The sequence below is a fragment of the Nesoenas mayeri genome (assembly GCF_963082525.1).
Source record: "Nesoenas mayeri genome assembly, chromosome: 3".
Classification (NCBI taxonomy): Eukaryota; Metazoa; Chordata; class Aves; order Columbiformes; family Columbidae; genus Nesoenas; species Nesoenas mayeri.
Window position 1 is genome coordinate 73,872,976 of NC_137544.1, and position 23,662 is coordinate 73,896,637.

General features: G+C 38.0%; 1 protein-coding gene across 4 annotated transcripts in view; it reads left to right on the plus strand.

Annotated features, from left to right (window-relative positions):
- Positions 1–1,350: 1,350 nt before the first annotated feature.
- Positions 1,351–23,662, plus strand: part of CEP43 (centrosomal protein 43) — a 28,037-nt gene continuing 5,725 nt past the window's right edge. For 2 of the 4 annotated variants that reach the window (XR_013921998.1, XM_080342176.1), the window contains exons 1-8: positions 1,351–1,448; positions 10,499–10,552; positions 12,463–12,517; positions 13,160–13,248; positions 15,083–15,217; positions 16,008–16,091; positions 20,469–20,686; positions 23,537–23,617. Coding sequence is in view for 2 of the 4 variants with exons in the window: in XM_080342176.1 (XP_080198302.1) it covers positions 1,359–1,448; positions 10,499–10,552; positions 12,463–12,517; positions 13,160–13,248; positions 15,083–15,217; positions 16,008–16,091; positions 20,469–20,686; positions 23,537–23,617 (806 nt within the window). In the remaining 2 variants the exon portion in view is untranslated. The remainder of the gene's footprint in view (positions 1,449–10,498; positions 10,553–12,462; positions 12,518–13,159; positions 13,249–15,082; positions 15,218–16,007; positions 16,092–20,468; positions 20,687–23,536; positions 23,618–23,662) is intronic. The other 2 variants (XR_013921999.1, XM_080342177.1) reach the window with 1 other exon arrangement.

The window sequence follows — 23,662 nt, forward strand, 5'->3', positions numbered from 1 at the left end:
CTGTGTTTTACAGAGATTTTAAAATTGTACTTGAATACCAAAATTGAAGCCTAGTTATTAATGATCTTGTTGCAAGCCTGAGTGCCTTCTAGATCTTTCCATTAAGTTTGGAGATTTGGTGGACAAATAAAAATGGTAACTGTAATACCAGACATTATGTTTCTGCATTTATGATTTGTTTCTGATAGGGTTTTGAAAAATAAGATGGAAACTATTAATCTTGCTTAAGAAGTCCAGTGTTGTGGGTTTATTTTAACACAATTTTGTATTGAAGTGAAAGACTGCTAACATTTCCAAACTCCAGGACTTCAAAATACAGTGCTGTATTTTTGGGGCAGGTAGAGAGACAGGCTCAGCCATCCAACAGTATCTTCAGTGAGTTCAGCATAAAAGAGCGGTACGAATGTCACCTGCCTTCCCAGGGTTGACATATGGTCTTGCGGGCATCATTGAAGAATTAGTGCCACCTACTGCGCGTTTTTGAGAATCAAGGTCCAGCAACGTCTCACCCCATCCAAGAGACAGCCTTCCTTGCTCACTTTGAATATTCGTAGCTTCTGATATTCTTTATCACGTGAATTGTCTTCAAGAACAGTCATAGAAAGTTCAGTGTGAAAAAAAAAGGCCGGAAAGGAACACGTAGGGTTGCAAATTAAGTATTATAACTTACAAAGCTATATATATATTTTTTTCTTTTTTCTAAGGCACAATAATGTTGGAGCCTCACACATCTACGACACTGTCTAACACTTTTAGCGTAACGAACACACGTATTATAAACCAAGCACTCTTGAAGCCCCCTTAATACTCTTGGATACCGGCTTGCTCCCCCTCAGGGACCAGGGCTGTGTTTTCCTCGCTGCCGGAGCGAGCTCAGCCCCGGAGAGGAGGTTGTTCGCTCCTTAAAGCCATTTCAGTGCTTCTGCCCTCACACTTCAGGGCAAAAGAGCGGCAATAAAGAGCAGCTGTGGCCACAAGGTACGGAAGGTGGAAGCACTAAGCAGGTAGGAGAGAGAAATAAAAGAACGAAGGGGCTGAGGAGCATCTTATGGGGGCGAACGGCCGCGCCGTTCAGCCGTTAACACCAACCCTGCTTTAAATTTCCCGCCCTCCGCTTACGGCGCTCGTGCTGTCGGTTTGCTGCCGCACTTTCGAGGCGCCGCAGAGGGCAGATGCGCCCGGCGGCCGCGGACTCGCTGCGTCCTCTTTGGGGTCGTTACCGAGAGTCGCTGCCGGTCTATCGCGCCTCCTTTGGTCGGGTCTGGTGTTGGGCTGATGCCTCTCCCTGCGGCTGAGGCGAATCTGCCGGCTTCATCCTACCGCTAGCGCAGTTTGGGCGGTTGTCAGGGAGAAACAAGATGGCGGCCGCGGCGACGGAGGAGGACACAGAACTGCGGGACCTGCTGGTGCAGACGCTGGAGAGCAGCGGGGTGCTTAATAAGATTAAGGTGAGGGGAAGGAGAGCCTCTCGTCCGCGCACACGGGAATGGGGGGAGCGCCGATCGGCGGCGGTTAACGGCCCCGCCGAACCCGAGGCGGGGAGGGCGGGCTGAGACTTTCCGGGCTTCGTCCTCTCTCTCTGCCGTTTCCAGACAGGGTTCCCGGTTGGGGCCCTCTCTCGGCGTCGCGGCCTGGCGGTGGCGCCTGCCTTCCCTGTGGTGCTTCCCGGCTGCTCGGCCTGGGGCTCGGCGAGGTGCCGGGTCCGGCCCCTGCCTTGTGCAGTAGAGCCGGTGCGTGTTTGAGGTGGAGCCAAGGGCCCGAGGCCTGACCGCCCCCCGCGGGCTGCCCGGCGGCCGCGGGACTGGCAAGGCCGCCCAGGCGGGGAGCGGATGGGCAGCTCCGGGCCGCCACAGGGAGCTCTGCGCCCGACTGTCCGGTTTCGCCCGCCGTGGATACCGTGTGGCCGCAAGATTTTTCTTGCTGCCGCCAAACCCGTTGGAAACATTCAGCCACCTCGTGGTGTGAGATAGGGTGGGCAGAATTTCTATCCCGTACAAAAAAGCACCTATTGAAAAATTCAAGCAGAAGTCCTTGAGGATCGCTGTTTAAACGTTCTTTTTGAACACGGGTTGTTTGAGCTGTGTTTTTGGAGGTTTGCTAAACCTGGGAACCCTGGAGATACTGCCTCCCTAGAGGGAACAAATCATGCTATCTACATGCTAATCATTGCTGACTACAACTACCTAAAAGGATGTTGTAGCATGGAGGGGGTTGGTCTCTTTTCCCAACTAGCAAGTGATATGACAAGAGGAAATGGCCTCAACTTGCACCAGGGAAGGTTTAGATTGGATATTAGGAAAAAATTCTTCACAGAAAGGGTTGTCAGGCAATGAAACAGGCTGCCCAGGGAAGTGGTGCAGTCGACATCTCTGGAGGTGTTTAAAAGGTGTTTAGAAGAGGTTCTTGTGGACATGATTTAGTGCTAGAGTTGGGTTAGGTTATGGTTGGACTTGATGATCCTAAGCGTCTTTTCAAACTGAAATGATTCTATGATTCTATGCTACATTAAGAAAATTTGGGCAAGATAGAGTTGTAGTGGGGATTTCACTACTTCTAAGCCTGTGATGTAGTGTGAGCTTATGTCAGAAAGAATATAAAAATTTGTTCCATGGATTCTTGTTCAAGTTAGAAGCTTCTAGGAATAACTTTTGTGTATTGTAGAGAGCTATACAGATATGGAAGTGTAAGAACTGCTGGGTTCCCTTCTAAGCTATAGGAGAAATGAAGTTTGGATTTCAGATCAAGGATGGTGACATTTATCCACAATATTCTGTTTTAAGTATTCAAGAGGTGAATGATCATTGCTCATATTTCAGGTGCAGTTCAACAACTGAGGTGGTTAATGGATGTGAGAGCATCTTTGTGTGTGTACTATGAAGTCCACTGAATTTTGGGCTAGTTGTCATACTTTTCAACAAAGCAGTATTATTAAAAATGTGTTGTTGTGACATTTCAAGTGTATGATCCTTTTGTTAAATTCTAGAAGTCAATGAAGATTCTAGCTCTTGTAGGTGTAACATGAGTAGGGAGATAAGTGTGAAATAGGCCTTTTGGACCACCTGTTAACCTCTCATGTAGTGTTAACTAAGAAAAGTGTGGTGATAATAAAATTATAATCAGAACATCACAAGCCAATTGGGTCATATTGAGCATGTGAGCTGTAGTTTCTTAATTCCTGTTTTTGTGTAGTATGCAAGTTTTTGTACTATGGTTGCCAGTTTGTTGAGTTTTATGTAAATGTATTTGTCATTTTTGCTGTTCTATAAGGGTAAAAGTGTGTGGTAATGAATATGGTATGAAGTATCAGTAAGGCAAAGTAGCAAATAACTTGCAGGAGTACAAACTGCATCCTAGTTGTTTGGTTATGTCTCTCTTTAGTACTAGGAGATACCAGTTAATAACTGGTATGCTTATGGTTAAGTCTGCACAGGAATTTTTGGTGTTTTGTTTTTTTTTTTTCTTAGCCATAAACCTTAATTGGCACACAACTTTACTGGCTGTCTGTTAATTAACAGCATTAATGACTTAGAGAATTTGTTGTAGTGGTACCTGACAAATAGCCCTTTGTCTTCCAGAAGAATTAAGGTTGAACCAGTTTTCTTGAACTGTTGGCTTTTGATTGAACTTAGATTACACCTTGCATTAAAAAAACAACTGCCATAATCCTGTCATTAAAATAAATTAATTATAGTTGTGATCAATAGTGTTTCTTCATCTGTTGTGTGTCAGTATTTTTTATTATGTGGTAGACCTGAAAAAACAATTACATATTATCAAAACAATTGTTTGATTTTATACTTCAAAATGAGTACTGACCATTTTTTTCAAGATGGATGAGGCTAGAAAGCTAGCTATAATAAGGTATTTGAGTTTAACTGAAGTAGATACATTAAAGAAAAGTATATGATCAATGTATAGCTGAGTTGTTATGAAGCACTACAGGTGAAGACAGCTCTGGAAGGATTAGAATTCAAGTGGAATTATTTCAGTGGCTAGAATGTATCAGGCTGTCAGCTTATACGTTTTATAACATAATGACTGAGTAATTTTTAGAAAGAAACCTATGGCGACACCTGTGGTCTCTAGTACTACATGATTTTATAATGGGATGTGGTTTATTTTCTTATTCTTATTTCAAAATTAATTTCTTGGATGTGTTTGTGTTGATGCAAGTTGCTGAGCTGAAAAAATATTACTTGTATGACATTTAAAAATTCTGTTCATGATTTTTCTATTTACCTTAGACTTTGAACACTGGAGTGTTTAATGAAGTCTGTGAAAACTGGAAGATGTGTAAATATATTTGCCCCTTGCAGTTGAAAATTTCCTGTGTTTAAGCTGCAGTGTGTGTATGTATATATAATTTGTTAACCATTGGAATTAAACTGAATAAGACTGCTTCCTGATAAATTCTGTAAACATACAGAATGTAACTGTGGATATTTGTACTTCACTGAAAATTATCGCTGATACTGTGTGATACATTCTCTAAAAATAGAAAAGTTCTGTTTTGAAAAGAATGTGATCTTTCTCCTAGGGAGGCTGTCATCATCTGAGCAAGAAGTGCCATTATGCTTATTACTGTGTTACTTTGTTATCTTGTTTTGATTTCTATCTTTTAATCTCTTTCTTTCTGGAAAAATAAATTTATGCCACCTGAATTTTGAATCTTCTCTGGAACTTGCTGTTGCTACAAATATGAGGGAGGCTAGCATCACTAATATCATATGACTAGTAGTGCTTTTGGCCAGCTGATACTGTTCTTGCTAATTTCTTGCTAATTTGGTTCACAGCTAGACAGCAGATGTATTGGCAAATAATGTATTGTTAGATAAAATAAAAATACTTTTTGTTAACCACATATGTGTGGGTCAATTATAAGTGTCCTGTTTGCTTTTTTATCTTCATTCAGTATATTATAATGAACATTGCTTTTAAATGTCTTTGAATTATTAACTGTTGTGACGAGCATGCAGCACACTACGGTGTAATCTGTTTTCTGGATGTTGTGGGTTTTAGTTTGGTTTTTTGTTTTTATTTTTTAGCAGTTCATCTCAGAAAGTGAACTAATTTGGAATCATGGGGAATATTTTTTTTAATGTAACATCTATTTATTGTTTTGAAATTAAGTAAAATATAACCATTTATAATGGTTTCAGACTAACCGAAGTTCAGCACTTAAATGTTGGTGTGGTCCTCTTAATGGTGTATATGTGTCCTACCTTTAGGAATATGAGAATGAGAACTGCTTGTGGCAGGCAGAGTAAGCACATGATAAATGTAGCTGCAGTTATTTAGAGCTTATGAGGTTTAGATGTTTACTACTTCCTTTGTGGTATGGATTCTTCTCCTTTTATTTTTCTTTTGTTTTTTCCAGCGTTCTTCATCATGTCAATTGCATCACCACCAAATGTAACTCTAAGGATGCTAAGTTGAAGAGTTTTCCACTGAAGTGAACAAAAAATGGTCACACAAACTACTGGTCCCACTTTAATGAGAACCTCACAAACTTGACAGATGGAGAGTGGTGGGGGGAGTGATGTTGGTAGTGAGGTTGCTTTTTTGTGGTTTTCCACCAGCTTTGGATCTGTAATGCATATAGACTGGTACAGGCTGTTAGCCTGATGCACACAGGGTTTAGCCAGAGATGATTGCCAGTGGTTAGACTGCTTAATGCTATGCTAGTCTTGCTCTGTATCTACCAAGCTATATGGCAGTCACTTGGAGTTAAGAAGTGGAAATGCTGGAAGTTGTGCAGGAAAGGTGCCCATGTGCCACAAAATTTTACATATGCAGGTTGAAAACTCCTAGCAGAATGACAGTGTGTTGGAATAGGGGAATGAATGACAGGAGCAGTTTTGTAACCATGTATAGAACACAGACTGGGCTGGTGGCAAAGGGTACTATGGCGAAGACAAAGGAGGGGGGAAGAACAACACTGTGTAAATGGATTAATCTTTACAAGATTCCGTGACCTACCTGGTGATGGTGGTCTCTGTCTCTGGATTTAAAATTCTCTGACTTGTCTCAGGTCCTGAAAAACCTGTATGGCATTTTCCATCCTACTGTGTACTATCATTCATATGCTTGTATTGGGGTGATTTTTCCTTTGCCCTCAGTTTTGTTATTGTTGCTTTTTACTTTCTTATGAATCTGAGAATTACTGCTTTAACCTCATGCAGGTTCAGGTGCATGATTCTGTGTCTAAATTCATTGAGATGATATTTAGAGAATATCTTGCTATGATCTGACCTCAAAGGATGAAGGTCAGGGTACTGGAATGGTGTAAACCTTCCTTATGGAGATAGCACAGAAGTGTTTATCTTCAAACTTACAGCGATGCTCACGGTACTGAAAGACCAATTGGAGGGTTGCTCATCTGCGGAGAGGCTGAAGGGTGGTAGTTAGATGATGCAGGTAAGCAAAGGGACATGCAGTAAATACCACTGGCATTATCTTGTAGTGATGAGGTCCTGACCTTAAAGATATTAATTGGGCACTAATGGAAATAGAAGGTGAACCTGCTATGAATGGGGAGTAGCAACATCTTGGAAAAATTGGCAGTGTGTCATTAAATAGATGAGTTAGAAAAGCACCTCAGTATGTATTTAAAAGCCACTGAGTTGGACCTAGAGGAGTGGAGCAGGCAAACAATCACAGTTATGTGAAAAGGAGTAACAGCTGTGATATTATTCCAAAATCTCAAACAGGTCAGATTCTGGATCAGCTGATGTAATGGCAACTACTTTGTTCTTCAATCTCATGATCAAGACCCTTAAGGGAGTTTACCCCTAACCACATGTAGGGGCTGGTATCTTGTTTTGAACAGTTGTAGTGGCCAGTCCGTTTCACAAATGCTTTGTTATTGTTCTTAGGTAAGTGTACTTGGTTTCTGTGGCTTCAGTGGAAAGCAAGGTGTTGAGAGTTTGATTGTGGGGTGACAATAACAACGCATCTGCCACAGTTTTAACCCCATCTTCCCTCCCTTCATCCCTTAGCCCCTCCCTGTCCCCCCTTCCCACTAAGAACAGGTGATCAGGAGGGAAAGAAGGAGAGAGAGAGAAGAGAGTTGGAAAAATTAAAAATGTTTTACTAATGCTACTAATAAGAATAGAGAAAAATCATACAAAACATACAAAAGCAATCTTGAAAGTCTCAGCAACTGCAGAGCCGGCACCTGAAGTCCTGGATTGGACTCTGCAGCTGGATTCAATCTGTCACTAGGCCTCAGTTCACAGGGATGACTAGCAAGGTCCTCTCCTAATGTTCGCCATAAGCAAAAGGGAAAGGGGCGTGATCCTTGTGATCACCCTCTTTTATATGAAGCATTCACGTGAATGGGATGTTATACTCTGCTGGTCAGTTTTTTGGTCACCTGTTTCTTGTTGCCCCTCTTGCAAGAGGTGCATCCATGCTTATCAATAACTTCTCATTCCATTGCTATGTTTACCAAAACATGCATCTGGTTCTCCAGGAAAACTTAGCTAATATGAAGGCTTTAGCTGACAGGCAAATTCACCGAGAAACTTGTTTTTAACAAAACCAGGACACAAGGCGGGCTTGCCATTATTTTGACGCACGGAAACAGCCTTACAACCTATAAAGTCATAAAACTTTACAACTCACAAGGTTATAAAGCAGATATGTTTATTTCGACGTTGGGTGCAAGGGGGATCGTTCCACCATTCATGTGCAACTTCTAACAATATGAGGTGTGTTTAAATACAGTAAAGTGTTACATATTCATAATGACCTCAGGAATGCCTATATATGTATATTCATACCCTTTCCCCGCTTCTTATTTACATGAGTCCTAGGTAATCATTTCCATAGTCTCCTCCTTGACCCCTCTCTGTTATGCCTGCGCAGTGCCAGCTGGTGTTCTTGGGGAGGGGTCTTTGGGGGTCTTTAGATGAAGGCTTCTTCAGCTTTGTCACAGTGAACTTTTTACCTTTGGCTCATTATGTTGAATTGACCAGAATCCAAGCTGCCAAGTCAATTGAAATCAGACTGGTTCCCCCCTTTTGCTGTAGGTCTTCATTATCTTGTCTTCTCAAGTTTACAGCTAGGTGCCTTAAGTTTACGTCTAGGTGCTGTAAAACTTCTTATCTTGGCATTTGACAAGGTTCTGTTTTTTCTTAACATAATTGGTTATATAAAGCTCTCAACTAGGCACCCTTAAAGTGTTGGTTAGTTAGTTCCCCTCTATCAATTTGAAGTGAATATGAAAATAGTGATATTAGACTAAATAAACACATTATCAGCTCTTGGTCATAAAGTTAAATGTAAACTGATTTTGCAAGAATAATAATATTTAAATTAATGAGCTGTAAGAAGGTTTGTTGATCAAATGCTGTACCCCAACACCTGAAAAAATCTAACTGCGATGTCAGTATGACCATTGCATACAATTGTGGTAAGCGTTTTGCACTTCTTTTGATGGGAAATCTTTTAAACTTTCTTTGCACTGTTTTCTATCCTTTAAAAAGGTGCCCAAAGAGGGTTATGCATAAAAAGGAAGTTGTTTTTTTTCCAATGAAGGATTTTTTGTTGGTCGTGGGAAGGAACAGTTACAGAGAAATACATGTTTAGTTACCTTTTGTAATATACATGAGAAAATCCAGACACTTTTCATATTGTTCTTATTCTTAGAAAATCTTATGGAAATCAGTCCTTCTTTAAAAGCTTGATTTCTTCTTTGCTTTTGAGAAAACTGGCATATGGTGTAGCACTGTCTTTTATAGTTTTTTACTGCCATGTTATCTATGGGCTACTTCAGAAACTACTTAATCAAATGTAATACATGTTGTCCTTTTGATATGTTAAATGAAGAAGCAGAGAAACTGAAGGGTTTAAAAAAAAACTTTAAAATTAGTTAGGTGAGGCTTAGGTTTAAAGTATTCAAGATAGTCTTTAAAAGCATTTTGATCACACAGTATCACAGTATGTTTGGGATTGGAAGGGACCTCAAAAGATCATCTAGTCCAATCCCCCTGCTGGAGCAGGAATGCCTAGGTGAGGTCGCGCAGGAACATGTCCAGGCGGGTTTCGAATGTCTCCAGCGAAGGAGACTGCACAACCTCCCTGGGCAGCCTGTTCCAGTGCTCCGTCACCCTCACTGAGAAGAAGTTTTTTCTCAAATTCAAGTGGAACCTCTTGTGTTCCAGCTTGATCCCATTACCCCTTGTCCTATCATTATTTGCCACCGAGAAGAGCCTGGCTCCATCCTCATGGCACTCACCCTTTATATATTTATAAACATTAATAAGGTCACCCCTCAGTCTCCTCTTCTCCAAGCTAAAGAGACCCAGCTCCGTCAGCCTTTCTTCATAAGGGAGATGTTCCACTCCCTTAATCATCTTCGTTGCCCTACGCTGGACCCTCTCCAGCAGTTCCCTGTCCTTCTTGAACTGAGGGGCCCAGAACTAGACACAGTATTCCAGATGTGGTCTCACCAGGGCGGAGTAGAAGGGAAGGAGGACCTCTCTGGACCTACTAACCACCCTCCTTGTAATACACCCCAGGATGCCATTGGCCTTCCTGGCCACAAGGGCACAGTGCTGGCTCATGGTCATCCTGTTGTCCACCAGGACCCCCAGGTCCCTTTCCCCTACACTGCTCTCTAATATGTGATTTCCCAACCTATACTGGAACCTGGGGTTGTTCCTGCCCAGATGCAGGACTCTACACTTTCCTTTGTTAAATTTCATTATGTTATTCCCCGCCCAACTCTCCAGCCTGTCCAGGTCTCGCTGGATGGCAGCACAGCCTTCTGGCGTGTCAGCCACTTCTCCCAGCTTAGTGTCATCAGCAAACTTGCTAATAGTACACTCTATTCCCTCGTCTAAATCATTAATGAATATGTTGAATAATATTGGCCCCAGTACTGACCCCTGAGGCACTCCACTAGATACTGGCCTTGATCCTTGATATTAAGGTATTTGAAGTTGATTAGGTAAAGCCTCACCTCAAGAATATTTGAGCTACTGGAATTATGCGCTCTTCCTGTAGAAATTCGTTTTCTTTGAGTGTGATCTGACAAGGAATCATAGGAATTTAATTATCTTAACATTAAGTTTAAAAATATATTATTACAAGCTATTCATGTTTCCTGAGCAAATTGTATGTGAAGGGTAGGTGTTTCAAAGCTGCCCTAAAGGGCTGGATTTTTAACTCAGAAGAAACTAATAAGAGCTAATGTAGGTAATTTGGAATATTTTTGTGTACGAAGAAATAATGTAGTAAGTCTTGTATCAAATGCACCCCCTCTTGCTGAACACCCTTCCTCTAGCTTGTTCTCAGACTAAAACTCTTATTTCTCGGCCTCAAGTCACATTGCCTGTAACTTTAAATATCTTAATTGCATTGATGTAAGATTATGATCAGTGCCAAGTTGCTTGAGGGGAAACAAATAGCTGCTAAGCTACTTGCTGGCTATTTGCATAGGGAGAACTGTGCTTGTAGAAATGCTCTTTGTTTGTTCTTTTTTGTTTGGCAGGCAGAGTTGCGAGCTGCTGTTTTTCTGGCATTAGAAGAACAAGAGAAAGTAGAGGTAAGAAAACATTTTAAAATATATCAGCATCCTGATAGTTATTTGTGTAGAATTATATATAATGATTTTAATAGTTTCTATTTGTGAAATGTAACAAGAGAAAATTATGTACTGCTGCATAAGAGTGTCATGCTTAAAGAACACAAAACAGGACCATCAGGGTGTTTTCTGATGTTTAGAAATAGGAATTGTTACATAGCCTTTTGAAGCGGTAGCTTTAACTAACTGTCTCTGCTGGTTTTATATTGCTTTTGTCCAATTGATCGGAATAACAAAATATCTTTTCCATGGAATACTTTTTAAAAAAATCTAGTTGACTGATCAAGATTTTATTGAATTGGCGTAATATATTTTGAAATGTAAAATATTATAGCAGGTCTTTGCTTTCACAATACACTTGTTAAAAAAAAAAAAAAAATAATGCAGCAACTTTCCAAGTATACTAATGGTTTTGGTATTTCTCATGAGGATATTGTAGGGTTACTTCAGGATAATTTGCTTACATTTAAGGAAGAATTGTGTTAAGAGATGGACTATGTACTGATACTTGAGAATATAATAATATTAAAGGTATGTGATACTAACTTGATTTAATTAACAGTACTGGGGTGGTATACAGAGACTATTTTGTGACCCCCTTCTACTGCTGGCATTGCCTTGTTGTCTGTGTCTCTCCATTCTTTAGAACTAGAAAGGAGAGGGTGCTGTATGTCCAGGCTCTGTTTCTAAAGAGGAATGTAAAACTGTCCTATTCCTCTATTTGTTAGATGGTTGTGCTCTTACTGGAAAATTGCAGAGCTGAAACAGACATTGTGACTTCAGTAAGGAGGGGAAGTAGTTATTCTATGGTGTGAGATTCTATATTCCATATTCATAATCTAACATAAGATTACTGAAAAAATATAATGGAAGAGTGATATAACAGAACAATGCCATGTGTTAGGGGAAACTTCAGCATATTATAGATTACCTAGAGACCAACCTCTCAGACTATCTGGAGAGTAATAAGGCTGAAGAGAGATTTGCTACAGGTGATCTCTGCTCACTGTTTTTTCAAAAGGCTTAAATATATCACAGTATTTTAATTTTACACTCTAGAGACACTGAAAATGTATTAATATTTATCACTACTCTGACTTCTTAAGTATTAAGCAAGATATATTTATTTTTCACCCAGCTTTCTTCTGTGTGTTAACATTTACTACTATAATGATAAATACCTATTACCTTTTATTTGAGTTAGGTTTTTACCCAGGATATTTTGATATGATAGGAATGGCATTTAGAATTTGGTTTGAAAAATCCCTGAACAATATTGGCAAACCCAAATATAGTACATTGACTTATCTCTGCTTAAAAAGCAAAGTTGAGGAGAGCAAATCTAACAAGGGAGAAAAACCGTTTTCATAATATCTTTGAAGGTCTTTTAATTAATAGAAGATTAGTATTGATTTGTGAACCACCAATGAGTATGGTCCACACTTTTTCTAGATTATTTGTAAATTCCTGTTTTTTAAAACATGGGACTGAATTTCCTTAAACAAACTTGGCACTATATTAGAAGAGCAATTTGGAAAGTTAACTGCTTAATTCACCTTTTCAATCATTAAGTAAATAAAAATCAGCATGCTATTAAGAGTTTTTGTGAAAATACTCTAGCTTGTTTTATAGTAGAAATACTGACAGAATTTTAATTTGCTTAAGTAAATGGCTCTGCAGGTTTTGCTGGTAGGTAGTAGAATTAATATGAAGGTAGATATTTATTTATTTTTTTTTTAAAGAAGTGAATGACATGTGCCATGCATCACTGTGGAACAGTGCACACCAAAACACCAACTTGCTGTGCTTTTCAGTTTCTTGTGAGTATGAGGATGATGTTAATTACTGCTTGGTTTTTGCTTTTTTGACAGAACAAAACACCTCTGGTAAATGAAAGCTTGAAAAGTTTTTTGGGTACAAAAGATGGTAAGTTCTTTGTTTAGTATACCTCTCAAAGTAATAAAAATAGGGAACAAAGGATTAAATCTTTGCATCTTTTAATAACAGTACAATCTTCATGACATGTTCCTGTTAAATGTCATAATTAATATTCATTCAGAGTAGAAGTCAATCTATAATTTTTGAAGTTAATATTGCTGAAGTTGTGTTTTTAACTGAGGTGGCTAATGCTTTTAAATGAGTATTTCATCTTGAGTTATGATTATGCTAACTCAGAGCCATTCTAGACCAATGAAAACAGTAACCAGTGAAAACTTACTGTCGTGGTGCAGTAGTAAATGCACACATAGGAGAAATGCCAAAATGATGTCTTTAAAACAGCTGAATAGTTTAAAAAATATTATTGCACCTGAATTTGGCAAGCAATATCTATTTATGCTCCTGCAATATTGCTGACTTAAATAATTTTGAAATGATGGCTGAGTTAGAAATTAGAGAATTGGTATACAGGTTAGCTATGTGGGTGGTAATTTGTTGAATGTTCAAATGATGTTTGTAGGAGTGTTGAATCAATGTAGATGTTCATACTGAAACCATGTTAATGTTAAATCTTTGAAGTAAGAATTATTTCTGGGTGGTGTATTTTTAATCCTCTTATTTCCCTTTTAGGTCGCTTGGTAGCAGGTCTTGTTGCAGAATTTCTGCGTTTTTTCAATCTTGATTTTACGTTGGCTGTTTTTCAGCCTGAATCGAGCACAGTAAGATATACTGGTTTTATTTGTATGCTATGCTGATTGATTGTTGTGCATGGGAATGAATACAGAAGCTATAGTAGATTTGTTTAAGCCATTGGCTTGTGTTTATTCCAAGTATTTTTAAGTATTTAGTCTTTAAAAGGTACTTATTGCCATAAAGATGCTTACTCTAGGAAAATGTGTTAATACAAGTGAGAATTCCCTTTATGAAAAGTCAATACTTGATAATGTGTTAATTCTTAATTAACAAATTAATAATTTTTGTGAAATCATGTAACAGTATATGCAAAAGAATATTCCTGCAACTTTTTTTGCCAATAGTTTTAATATGTAATGATATTACGTTAGTATTGTTACATGAAAATTAAAATAACATCAATAATCTACTCAGAGAGAAATTTCAGTGAAACAAAGGACTTCATGGAAATGCACATGACAAAAAGTGATTGAATAATTCAGTTGGAAGGGACCTATGATGATCATGTAACCCAACTGATTGATTTTAGGCTTTTGATATTGGGTCAGGGTTTTTCATCATGTTTGTCCCTCTGTTTTTTTTATGATACAAAGGTTTTAATAATAAATTTGGGGTTGAAACAGTTCCATGTAACTGAAGAATTTATCTTTACACCTCAAATACTCATTTTTATTTTCAATATCATTTTAAATAGTTAATTTACTAAAAATCCAACTTTGTTAAATCAATTAATTATCTTCTGTTCCTCAGAAGTTTGTGTTTCTGTTTAGCGACTTAATCAAAGAAAGTCTCATACACCCTTGTCCTTTGCCAAATAGCCTTAGCTACATTTACTGCACTAGGACACATCTATACAAAGATTCGTGTTCATGCTACCAAATAGAAACAGTCATGCTTTCTGTTATGTTGCCACTCACTCTTGGGAGTTTCATTTGCATTGTAAAGCATCTCATGCACTTTGAAATGTCCCCTTCCTTTTTCCAGAAGTGTCTTTTTCACCTATTGCAGTGCATATATGAAATTTGGTCAAAGTTAAGCAACTTCGCCAAGACTACTGTGTATAGTGCTAAAAGATTTTTACTTTGTCTTCCTCTACTAGCCCCTGTCTCTAAGCAGTCTGTTGCATTGTCTCTTTATCCTCCATGTTTCAGTGTTTGACTCATGGTGGCTTGCTTCAGTATTTGCTTGACCAGTGGTTTAATATTGAAGTGCCTCTAAATCATAAGGTTTCAAGATTAACTCTTTGCGGTATTGCCATTTTGAGATTATGCCAACTAACCTGGGTTTGCTGCAGCATTCTGTTTTTGCTATAATGTAAAGTTCAGGTTTTAAAAGTATCTCTTTCTTTCTTTCTTTTTTTTGACTGATATCGAATCACTTTCATCCCTGTTTGTCCAAATGCATGGGATTTTTTAAAGTGAAACAGACTGAAACTGAGTGTTGACCTATGTTGGTGTGCTTCCATGTGCAAAGGAATGGAGATTCTCCATCATCTGTAAATTTGCTGGAACCACTGGCTAGGTGTCCTCAGATCCACTTTTAAATGTGATAGGCTAAAGTAACTGGCCCATGTAAATCCTTAAATCCTGAAGCATGCTCGTGATGAATATTTGCATATTTAAAGCTACTTTGATTAGTCTGATAAGTTCAGGTACAGATGAGAAGTAAATGATGCAACAGGTTATCATTACTGTAGTCTGCATGCAACAGGAAGTCTTAAATAATCACTGTTTAGTCTTATTAAATAGCAATATTTTGACTAAAAATCATTAGTAGTTATATTACAAAATATGTTTTCTGACAGTTATTTCTGTTATGATTTTCTTTTATTTTTTTTTTTTTCTTCCCTCCCTTCCCCAGCTAAATGGCCTTGATGGCCGAGAAAACTTAGCCCGAGATTTGGGAATTACAGAAGCAGAAGGTACTGTGGGTGGTCCTCTTCTGTTGGAAGTTGTTAAAAAATGTCAGCAGAAAAAGATTTCAGGCAGTGGAGAAGTAAGTAGTGTTAACATGTAGTTTCTTTCTTCATAATTCTTTTTTCTTTTTTGTTTCAATAATGAAAATTAAACTGAAGTTAAGAATACTCAGCTGTGGTTGTAGTATTACACTGTTTCAAGTCTTTACTATAGTTAGTATAATAGGAAATGCATTCGACATAACTTAGCGGAAAACAATGCTGAAAGATAAAGATTGTGATTATTCTATTACTTCTAATATTACCGTAGTACTCTTTAATAATCTACTACAACATAGTAACACAGAGTGAACTCAGACAAATGACACAAAACAACAAAACACTGTTTCTTATTTTCTGATTTCTAGTGCAGTTTGATAACACTTTTGGCTGTACCTCTTTGGTTTGATTCTAAGTTTAATATTACCTGAAAAGCCTAGAATTGGTTGTGTTAAGAGCTTGAAAACTTTTCTGAAAGCATATGCATTTAAAACTAAATATATGGAAGTATTGAATTACCTGAAGGTCATGACAGTAACATTTTAATGGAATATATAATATAGTTGTTAATTATATGAATGAAATCTGGCCAGTAGTGTTTGATTAGTCTCTGTCATGATTGTGGCTTGAAAGAAAATTCTATGCACCCAACATGCATTTGGTACCCCAATGAAAGCTTAAATTCAGAAGTAGTTGTCATAGACTTCCTAAAATAGCATTATGGTGTCACAGTTTGCCTACTGTGTGAGTGAGGACGGTAGCCTTGTTGTTGGATGGTATTATGACACAAGTCAATGTATTTTTAATAAGTGTTTATATGAAACTTCTTAGGTGGCTCCGGTTTTAAGTGACAGCCTGTGTCCCACGTCAAAATCATCTGATGGAAGATCAAGTACACACCCTATACCAAATAAGGTAGGATTTTTTTATATATAATGAAAATGCTACATAACATACATGAAACAAGACAAGTGAAAGAGAGAAGTCCTACAAAACTGTGGACACGATTGCATTGATTTAAATGATCTGCAAAGTACATTTCTGACTGGGTAGTTGACAATGCACACACAGTCTCTGTGAGACACGGACAGGTTGGAGCTATTATAACCTGACTGTTTATCAGGCATCTGGCTGATTACTGCTTGCACTGAGAAGTTGTTAGGATACAACTGTCAATTTGTTGGGGCCTCTGGCTTTCTTTTCACTGTTGCTTCCTGTTAGCACAAAGCCTATATTAAGTAACATCTTCCAGGCCTCTTAAACTCCTTTACATTTGACCAGAGGATCTCAATCTGATCAACAGGTTGAGAGTTATGGAGAAGTGTAGGGCACAGAAAGAGGCATAATCACTTGAGCCTCTCTTCCAGAAGAAACCAGCTACTCACTGCACCCATTAAAAACAAACAAACAAAAAACCAACGAAAGCCCCAAACAAACAATAAAAAGCACCACAACACACAAAAATCAACAAAAACCTATTCCTCCCCCTAAACAAAATACCCCTTGAAACAAAACCAAAAAAAACCCAAAACAAAATTAAATAAAAGAACAGAAGCACCAAAGCAAAACAACTTTGATTCAAATACTAAAGTTTGTTCAAATTATTGATATAATCTGATCACAAAGTTAAAACAGCTTTTTTCAGGATTATTGGAAATAACTTAAAAGCTTTCCAACTCACTAATGAAAGCTGAGAAATATAACATTGCAAGGGTTTTGTTGTTAATTTATTCATTTGGGAGAAGAAGTGGTAAGGATAAAAGAAAATAAAATGACAGCTCAGCTTGGATCTGCTTCATTTTCTTCTCGTTCTTCAGTTTTTTGCCATTGCAAAACCAGAAAACTGTACTATTTGGAAAGCAAGCTTCATTTCAAGATTAAGTTAATTTATTAATTGCTGTGTTTGTTGATGGTATCTTAAAAGCTAATATTTCTGTAACTGATCTTTGAATAGAAATTCTAATAATTTCAGACCTGCTTTAGGAGAGGATAGTTCTTGCTTGGTACCAGATTTTAAAGCAAAACAAATACACTAAAAAGATCAGAATGCTGATTAAATATCACTGTTACTAATACTGTTGCTTCATACCTGACCCCCTGCTTTTGTCAGAGTGATTCTACATTAGCTAAGAACAACTACTGATGATGAGTGAGAAGTCATAAATATTCCATTCTTCCTTGCATATACTACCTTTCATCTTGAGTTTTAAGTTAGTTTATTTTAAATAAGTAGGTCAGAAAGAGAAGAACTAAATGTTTGTTACATGGCTTTTCCTCAGGAAAACAATACTTGTCTAGAGGAAGAAAAAAGTTGTTCTAGTAGCTTTTAAATTGAACCAGCTTTCATACTCTTTTTTTTTTTTTTTCCTGGATATGCATGCACCTGTCTCAATGCTGGTCTAACCTCTATTATGAATCTTATTCCTTGAAGTCTGTTCTTGACAGGGCTTTTTGCAATCCAGTTATGCAAGTGTGGGGTTTTTTGTGTTTTGTTTGTTTATTTAAACTTGTACCCTTTTTGTAGTGGTTGAACTTGGTCAGTGAGTCCGAAGTACCTTAGTTAGAGGAAGGCAGAGACATAAGCAGAGAAGTGCTTAAGACTTGTTTCATTAGGAAACTAGATTGATAAGAATGAGTGTTAAGTCATGCCTGGAAACTCAGCTATAGAGGCCATATAGTAAAGTAGTGACAGTCATTTCTGTTGTTTAAGGTTATAACAAGGATAAATAAGTCTTAGTCCTTTTATAACAGTTGTTTGGGCCTGTACAAAACAGAAATTCCTGTACCCAGCTCAAATAGTGCTGTCCAAGCTGGGCAGAAAATAAAAATAAACAATGTCAAAATGATTTCCAAGCATTAGTGCTGTTTTCCAGAAGTGATACTGTGTTGCCATCATTGTATTCTTCTCTGTGTTGAGACATTCAGAATTATTTTTCAGGCTGCTGTCAACTGTTTTTAGCCTCTTATTGACTGACTTTAGCTTAATGATAGTGATTTTGACTGGTGCAGTTAATATTTTTAGTATTTTTTTAATGTGTATAGACTTAATGCCCAATAAGTATATGGATATAAGAAAATGATTTTAAGGTCTAAATTTCAGAGAAACTACCAGACAGGAGTATTTAATTCTGAGTAAGAAGTATTGGAAGTGTGGTAAAAGATCATTCACTGAACCATGTTTTATGCTTGCTTTTTTTCTTGTTTGGTTGGTTTTGTTTGATTTATTTTTAAGGAGAGTTTTGTGCATTGTCAGAACACAACTGTTAAGAGTCAAATAGCTAGGGCATGCAGCAGCAGCTGAGCCATTGATAACACTTTTATTTAAGTCCTCATTCTAATGTTATAAGATTGCAAGTAGAATATAATTTCCAATAAGTTGGAATTTATGATCAGGCTTTTTGCATTCTTTATACCCATTTTCAATGGCAAGCAAATGGTAATTCCATTGCAGTGAGAGACAGATGAACATGAAGAGGAGACCTCATGGCGGCTGCAGCTTCCTCACAAGGGGAGGAGGAGGGGCAGGCACCAAATTCTTCTCTTTAGTGACCAATAACAGAACCTGAGGGAATGGCAGGAAGATGTGCCAGGGCAGGTTTGGGTTGGACATTAGGAAAAGGTTCTTCACCCAGAGGGTGCTGGAGCACAGGCACAGGCTCCCCAGGGAGGAGGTCACGGCCCCAAGCCTGACGGTGTTCAAGAAGAGACTGGACAATGCCCTCAGACACATGGTGTGAACTGTGGGTTGTCATATGCGGGGGCAGGAGTTGGACTCAATGATCCTTGTGGGTCCCTTCCAACTCAGAACATTCTATGATTTTATGTTCTGGAAATGCTTTTCGTAATGTGTTGCTGAATCCTCCACAAAAATATAGTTTTCTCAGAAACAGGGAAAATTGTTTCTGTATGGATGTTTCCTGATAGAAACAGCATCAGCTGGTGTTTGGACTTCATAGGCCTCTAAGAACAAGTACTGGAAATCTCAATAGGACTATAATTATTAGTGTTTTGTTTTGTTTAGTTTTTCTTTTTCCTGGTCCTCTCTCTCTTTGGAAAAGGCAGGATGGGACAACATTCTGCCCGTGCAACATGGAGTAAAAATAATGCAGAGGGAGGAAATTTTAGCCAGTCCTGGCTGGAGCAAGGTGGAAGTTACCTGAACAGTCTAGACTTCCTGATTGAAACTTGAGATTCTGTCGTGGTTTTTGAGCAAACCTGTGAGCTGAACTGACTTTGACTGTGACTTGGCAACCAACAGATGTAGTGTAGAAGGGAGCATGCTAGGAGAGACCAAGACCCCAGCTCTTGGCAGCTACAAAGAATTAAACTTATTTAAGTGCGAGTGTGAAACCACAGGCTGATTTATTAACACCATTAGTCTGAAACCCAAGGTAGGCGTCTTGCTTTTTGAATCCTCAGTCATGGTTAATATATTACTACAATTTGAAAGTAGTTATTTCACTTCAGGAAAACTTTACAATATGTGAATTCAAGCAAAGGCGAACTGTTGTGCTTCTAATTTCTCAAATGAGATAGCAGCAACTCACTCTCTCATGCTCTGGAACGGAAAAGTAGCTGTAATTTCTCTTTTAATCCAGTAAGGGTACGACTAAGTGCTTGCTTTTCAACAACAGTTCTGTTTCTCAAAGATAGGAAATAAAATATTGGAGGGACAAAGTGTCACTAACTGCAGTCGTCTTATGCTTGCTGCTTTAAAACCTAATATTGTACTGCAGAGATTACCATTTATTATGGAAGTTAGAGAAATATGCATGGATTTAAATTGATTTATTGTGGCTGTAACATTTTTTTCGTAGACCAGTTGCAAGATAATACCAATAAAGCATCATGTATCTTTCAGGCTGTAAAACAAACCAGCTCCCCTATAGCCAAAGCTAGGAAGTAAGAATCAGTCTGTTTGTAGACTTCTTTATTTGATGACCAATATTTTTAAAAATTGGTTGCTTTTGTAATGAAGGTGATCCAGACAGTAAAGCAATGCAGAGGATGGAAGAATTTTTTTTTAAAGGCAGCAACAATAAAGCACACTTGCTTTCTAAAGTAATAAAATGACATTTTTCTCTAGTGTGATTGCTGATGATACTAATACATTCCTGAGAAGTACTATTAATTTGAGAATTTTTTTTATAAGTGTTGGTAGGTGTATATTTTATGTTGTGTGTTTGTATTACCACCTTGCAGTATTACAAGACATAAACCTGGTTTATATGGATTTTCTTCAAGATAAATTAATTGTTTCTTTCAGTGAGGATTTTTTCTTTATCTTTCAAGGCTTCTGAAACCACTCAAAGTGACAAAAGTGTCTCATCAGGAGAAGCAAGCAAAAGCAGCATTCATTTTCTGCCTAATGAAACAAAACTAGATCCTCAACTAGAAAACAAAGACATAAATACCAAAGAAAAAAGTGATCCAAGTGTGGATGAAGATGATGTAGAGGGAGATTCTTTTTTTGATGATCCTATACCCAAACCAGAAAGAACTTACGGCTGGTAAGTAATGTGGATGTTCTACTTAATATGGGTTTATTTTGTCCTCAATATGCTCACAGGCCTTTGAGAGCTAGCTGATGTTTGGTTATTGGCACTTCTAAATGGGAGTGCTGAGATCCGTCATATTTTATTTCTGAAATGCGCATTTCTATGATTCTGGTCTCTGAAATGCACAGTGTCATCTGGCATCTCTTGGATGTACCATGAGTGGAAAAACCTGTATCACTTTAAGGTGCATCAGACTATGTAAGGTTCCCAGCTGTAATGAACATGTATGAGGCACATACATCAGTGTTTCTTCTTGCAGCAGAGCTGCAGTGGTGATCAGCACAAAAGGAAGTGGACAATGATGGGGATAGTGCTTCAGGTACCTGTAAGGAATATAAAAAAAAATCTGGTGAATGTGTAAACTGTCTCCATAAAGTGTGATGTTGTGATTTAGCACCACACAGCTGCTCGCTTGCTTCCCCTGATGGGATGAGGTAGAGAATCAGAAGAGTACAAGGGTAAAAATTTGTGGGTTGAGACAAAGATCAATTAATATGTAAAACAAAACCTGCACATGTAGCAAAGCAAAACAAAGGGATTCATTTACTACTTCCCATGGGCAGGCAGGTGTTCAGCCATCTCCTGGAAAGCACAGCTCCTTCACACATAACGATTACTTGGAAGATGACCATCATCACTCCAAATGTCCCCCCCTTCTTCTTCCCTCAGCTTTATATGCTGAACATGAGGTCAAATGGTGAGGAATATCCCTTTGGTCAGTTGGGGTCTGCTGTCCTGGCTGTGCCTGCTTCTGGCTTCTTGTGCACCTGGCACAGCATGATAAGCTGAAAAGTCCTTTGCTACCTAGCAACAACAAACGCATCCATGTGTTATCAACATTATTCTCATCCTAAAATGTAAAACAGAGCACTATACCAGCTACTAGGAAGAAAATTAACTCTATCCCAGCTGAAACCAGGACATGACAGTACAAAAAGTTTTCTCACAGTGGGGAGTTTACTCATCACGTCACAGCATCTTTTGTGTGCAATTCTGTGTTTTCAGTCAAATGTTATTTCTGTATATGCCAATTTTGCAGATGCTTCTAAAGGGCATTTTTTATTGTTCATCTATGGAGTGTGACTGAAAAATACAATTTGAAACAAGAACTAGTGACTGAACTATACAACATCTTTGTTATAAAACTGTAAAACCTATCTTTGTGTTATCATGTCAAGTTACGTCAAAGCTTAGCTTAAATATCTCTATTGAGAAATGCTGCAAGACCATTTCTTTAGCTTAATGGAGATTACCAGAGGAGGTTGCAGAAGCATTTGCAAGTCAGTTTGACAGTAGCTTCCCTCACGTTGGCTTTTTCCCCCAACTATGTCACCAGTGGGCAGAGCATTATCAACACTTTTTTGTATTATTACCATAGTAAATGCTTACTCTTGGAATGGGATCTTTCTGGGTCAGCATAAGGCAACAATGCCAGGTAAACTAGGTCTATTTGTAGCAGATTAACTATTTGAGAAAGATTATTTATAATACAGCTTTTCCTAGATGTATTTAGTTGGAGCAGAATCTTTTTCCTCAAAGAGCAGTGATTTTTCTCCGAAAAAGACTGTGTTACAAATAACCCTACTATGGTATCTTTTTATTTTTTTTTAATTGGAAATATCAAGATTGAAACTGCATCTGAGTGCATTTACTCCTCCTTACTCGAGGGCTCATTTATTTAGCCTTTAACCAAAGTCTAACCATGTTAGCAGGTGATTGTGTTGCCACAAAATAGGTCTAAATAGTAAGCTGGGAAAACTAGAAGAGGCTGGAAAAACTTCTGAATAATATTTATTAATTATTGTTTGAGCATTTTTCATATGACAAGAATGGAAGTTCACTTTGAAATTGGGTAAATTTGATTTATTTAAAAAGACCATCCAAGAAAAAGGCTTAATTATTCAGTAAAATAAGGATTTTTTTTTTTCTAGTAGAGAAACTCCTTATTGTTTTCAAATTATGTGTCTGTAGTAGAGTCACAGTCCACAGTCCACCAATTTGTACCTCATAATGTTATTGTGATGTAGATATAGTAATTTTCCATAATAGGATTTGCTGAGTATGTTACTAATGAATGAGCTAGCAACCAATTGTAACTGAGCTGTCTCTGAGTCTTTTGCTTCTACCCTCCTGGCAGCTCCTCTAGAGGAGTAAAAAGAACATATTGTTCAGGTTAAATCCCTTTGTGGTATGTTGTGCTGATGTGCTGACTCCCAGGTGATGAGTAAGGAGGGGCACAAGGGTTGCTTGGTTTGCAAAAAGGTAAATTCCTTATGGGAGCTTTGCCTACTCCTGTAAGAAGGGTGCATTAGAAAAGAAGGGAGAAAGCAGTTACTAAGGACAGAGTAAGAGATGATGCAGACTTTCATTGTCCCTAGATCTCTGACCCATTGCTCAAAATTTTGGGGTGTTTTAATATATGATATGCATGATGCTATAAATATAACGAATGATTCAAATGTTGTCCATTGCTGATAGCAAGAGAATCATAGTAACAAATAGTTCTGGTAATGCTAAATGTGAAAATCTCGATGTTTTTTAATAGCGTATCTTCACCGTTTACTTGCAAATAGTGCTTGAATTCAACACTTAAAATATATGAATGGAATAGATATTAGGCAAGTAAACTTTACCTGTAATGATAAAGTCTATCTTGCAATGACTGGGTTGTTTTCACTCAGTGAACTGGTTGCTCTTAGTATGAATAGTTTCTCTTTTAGTTTTAAATCAAACAATTTGAATACTGATTTATATCTGAATCTTTCTTCTTTTGGCTGCATTTACATGTGGGGGTAATGAAAGGCTCCTTGATAAAAATAGTGATGCTGCTGAAGGTGCAGGAGCTCTGTCTGTGAAAGAAGGCAGACAGAAGTCTTTGCATAGGTGAGAAAGTGACTTTCTTACTGAATGTCTTGCTTGATGCTTGTG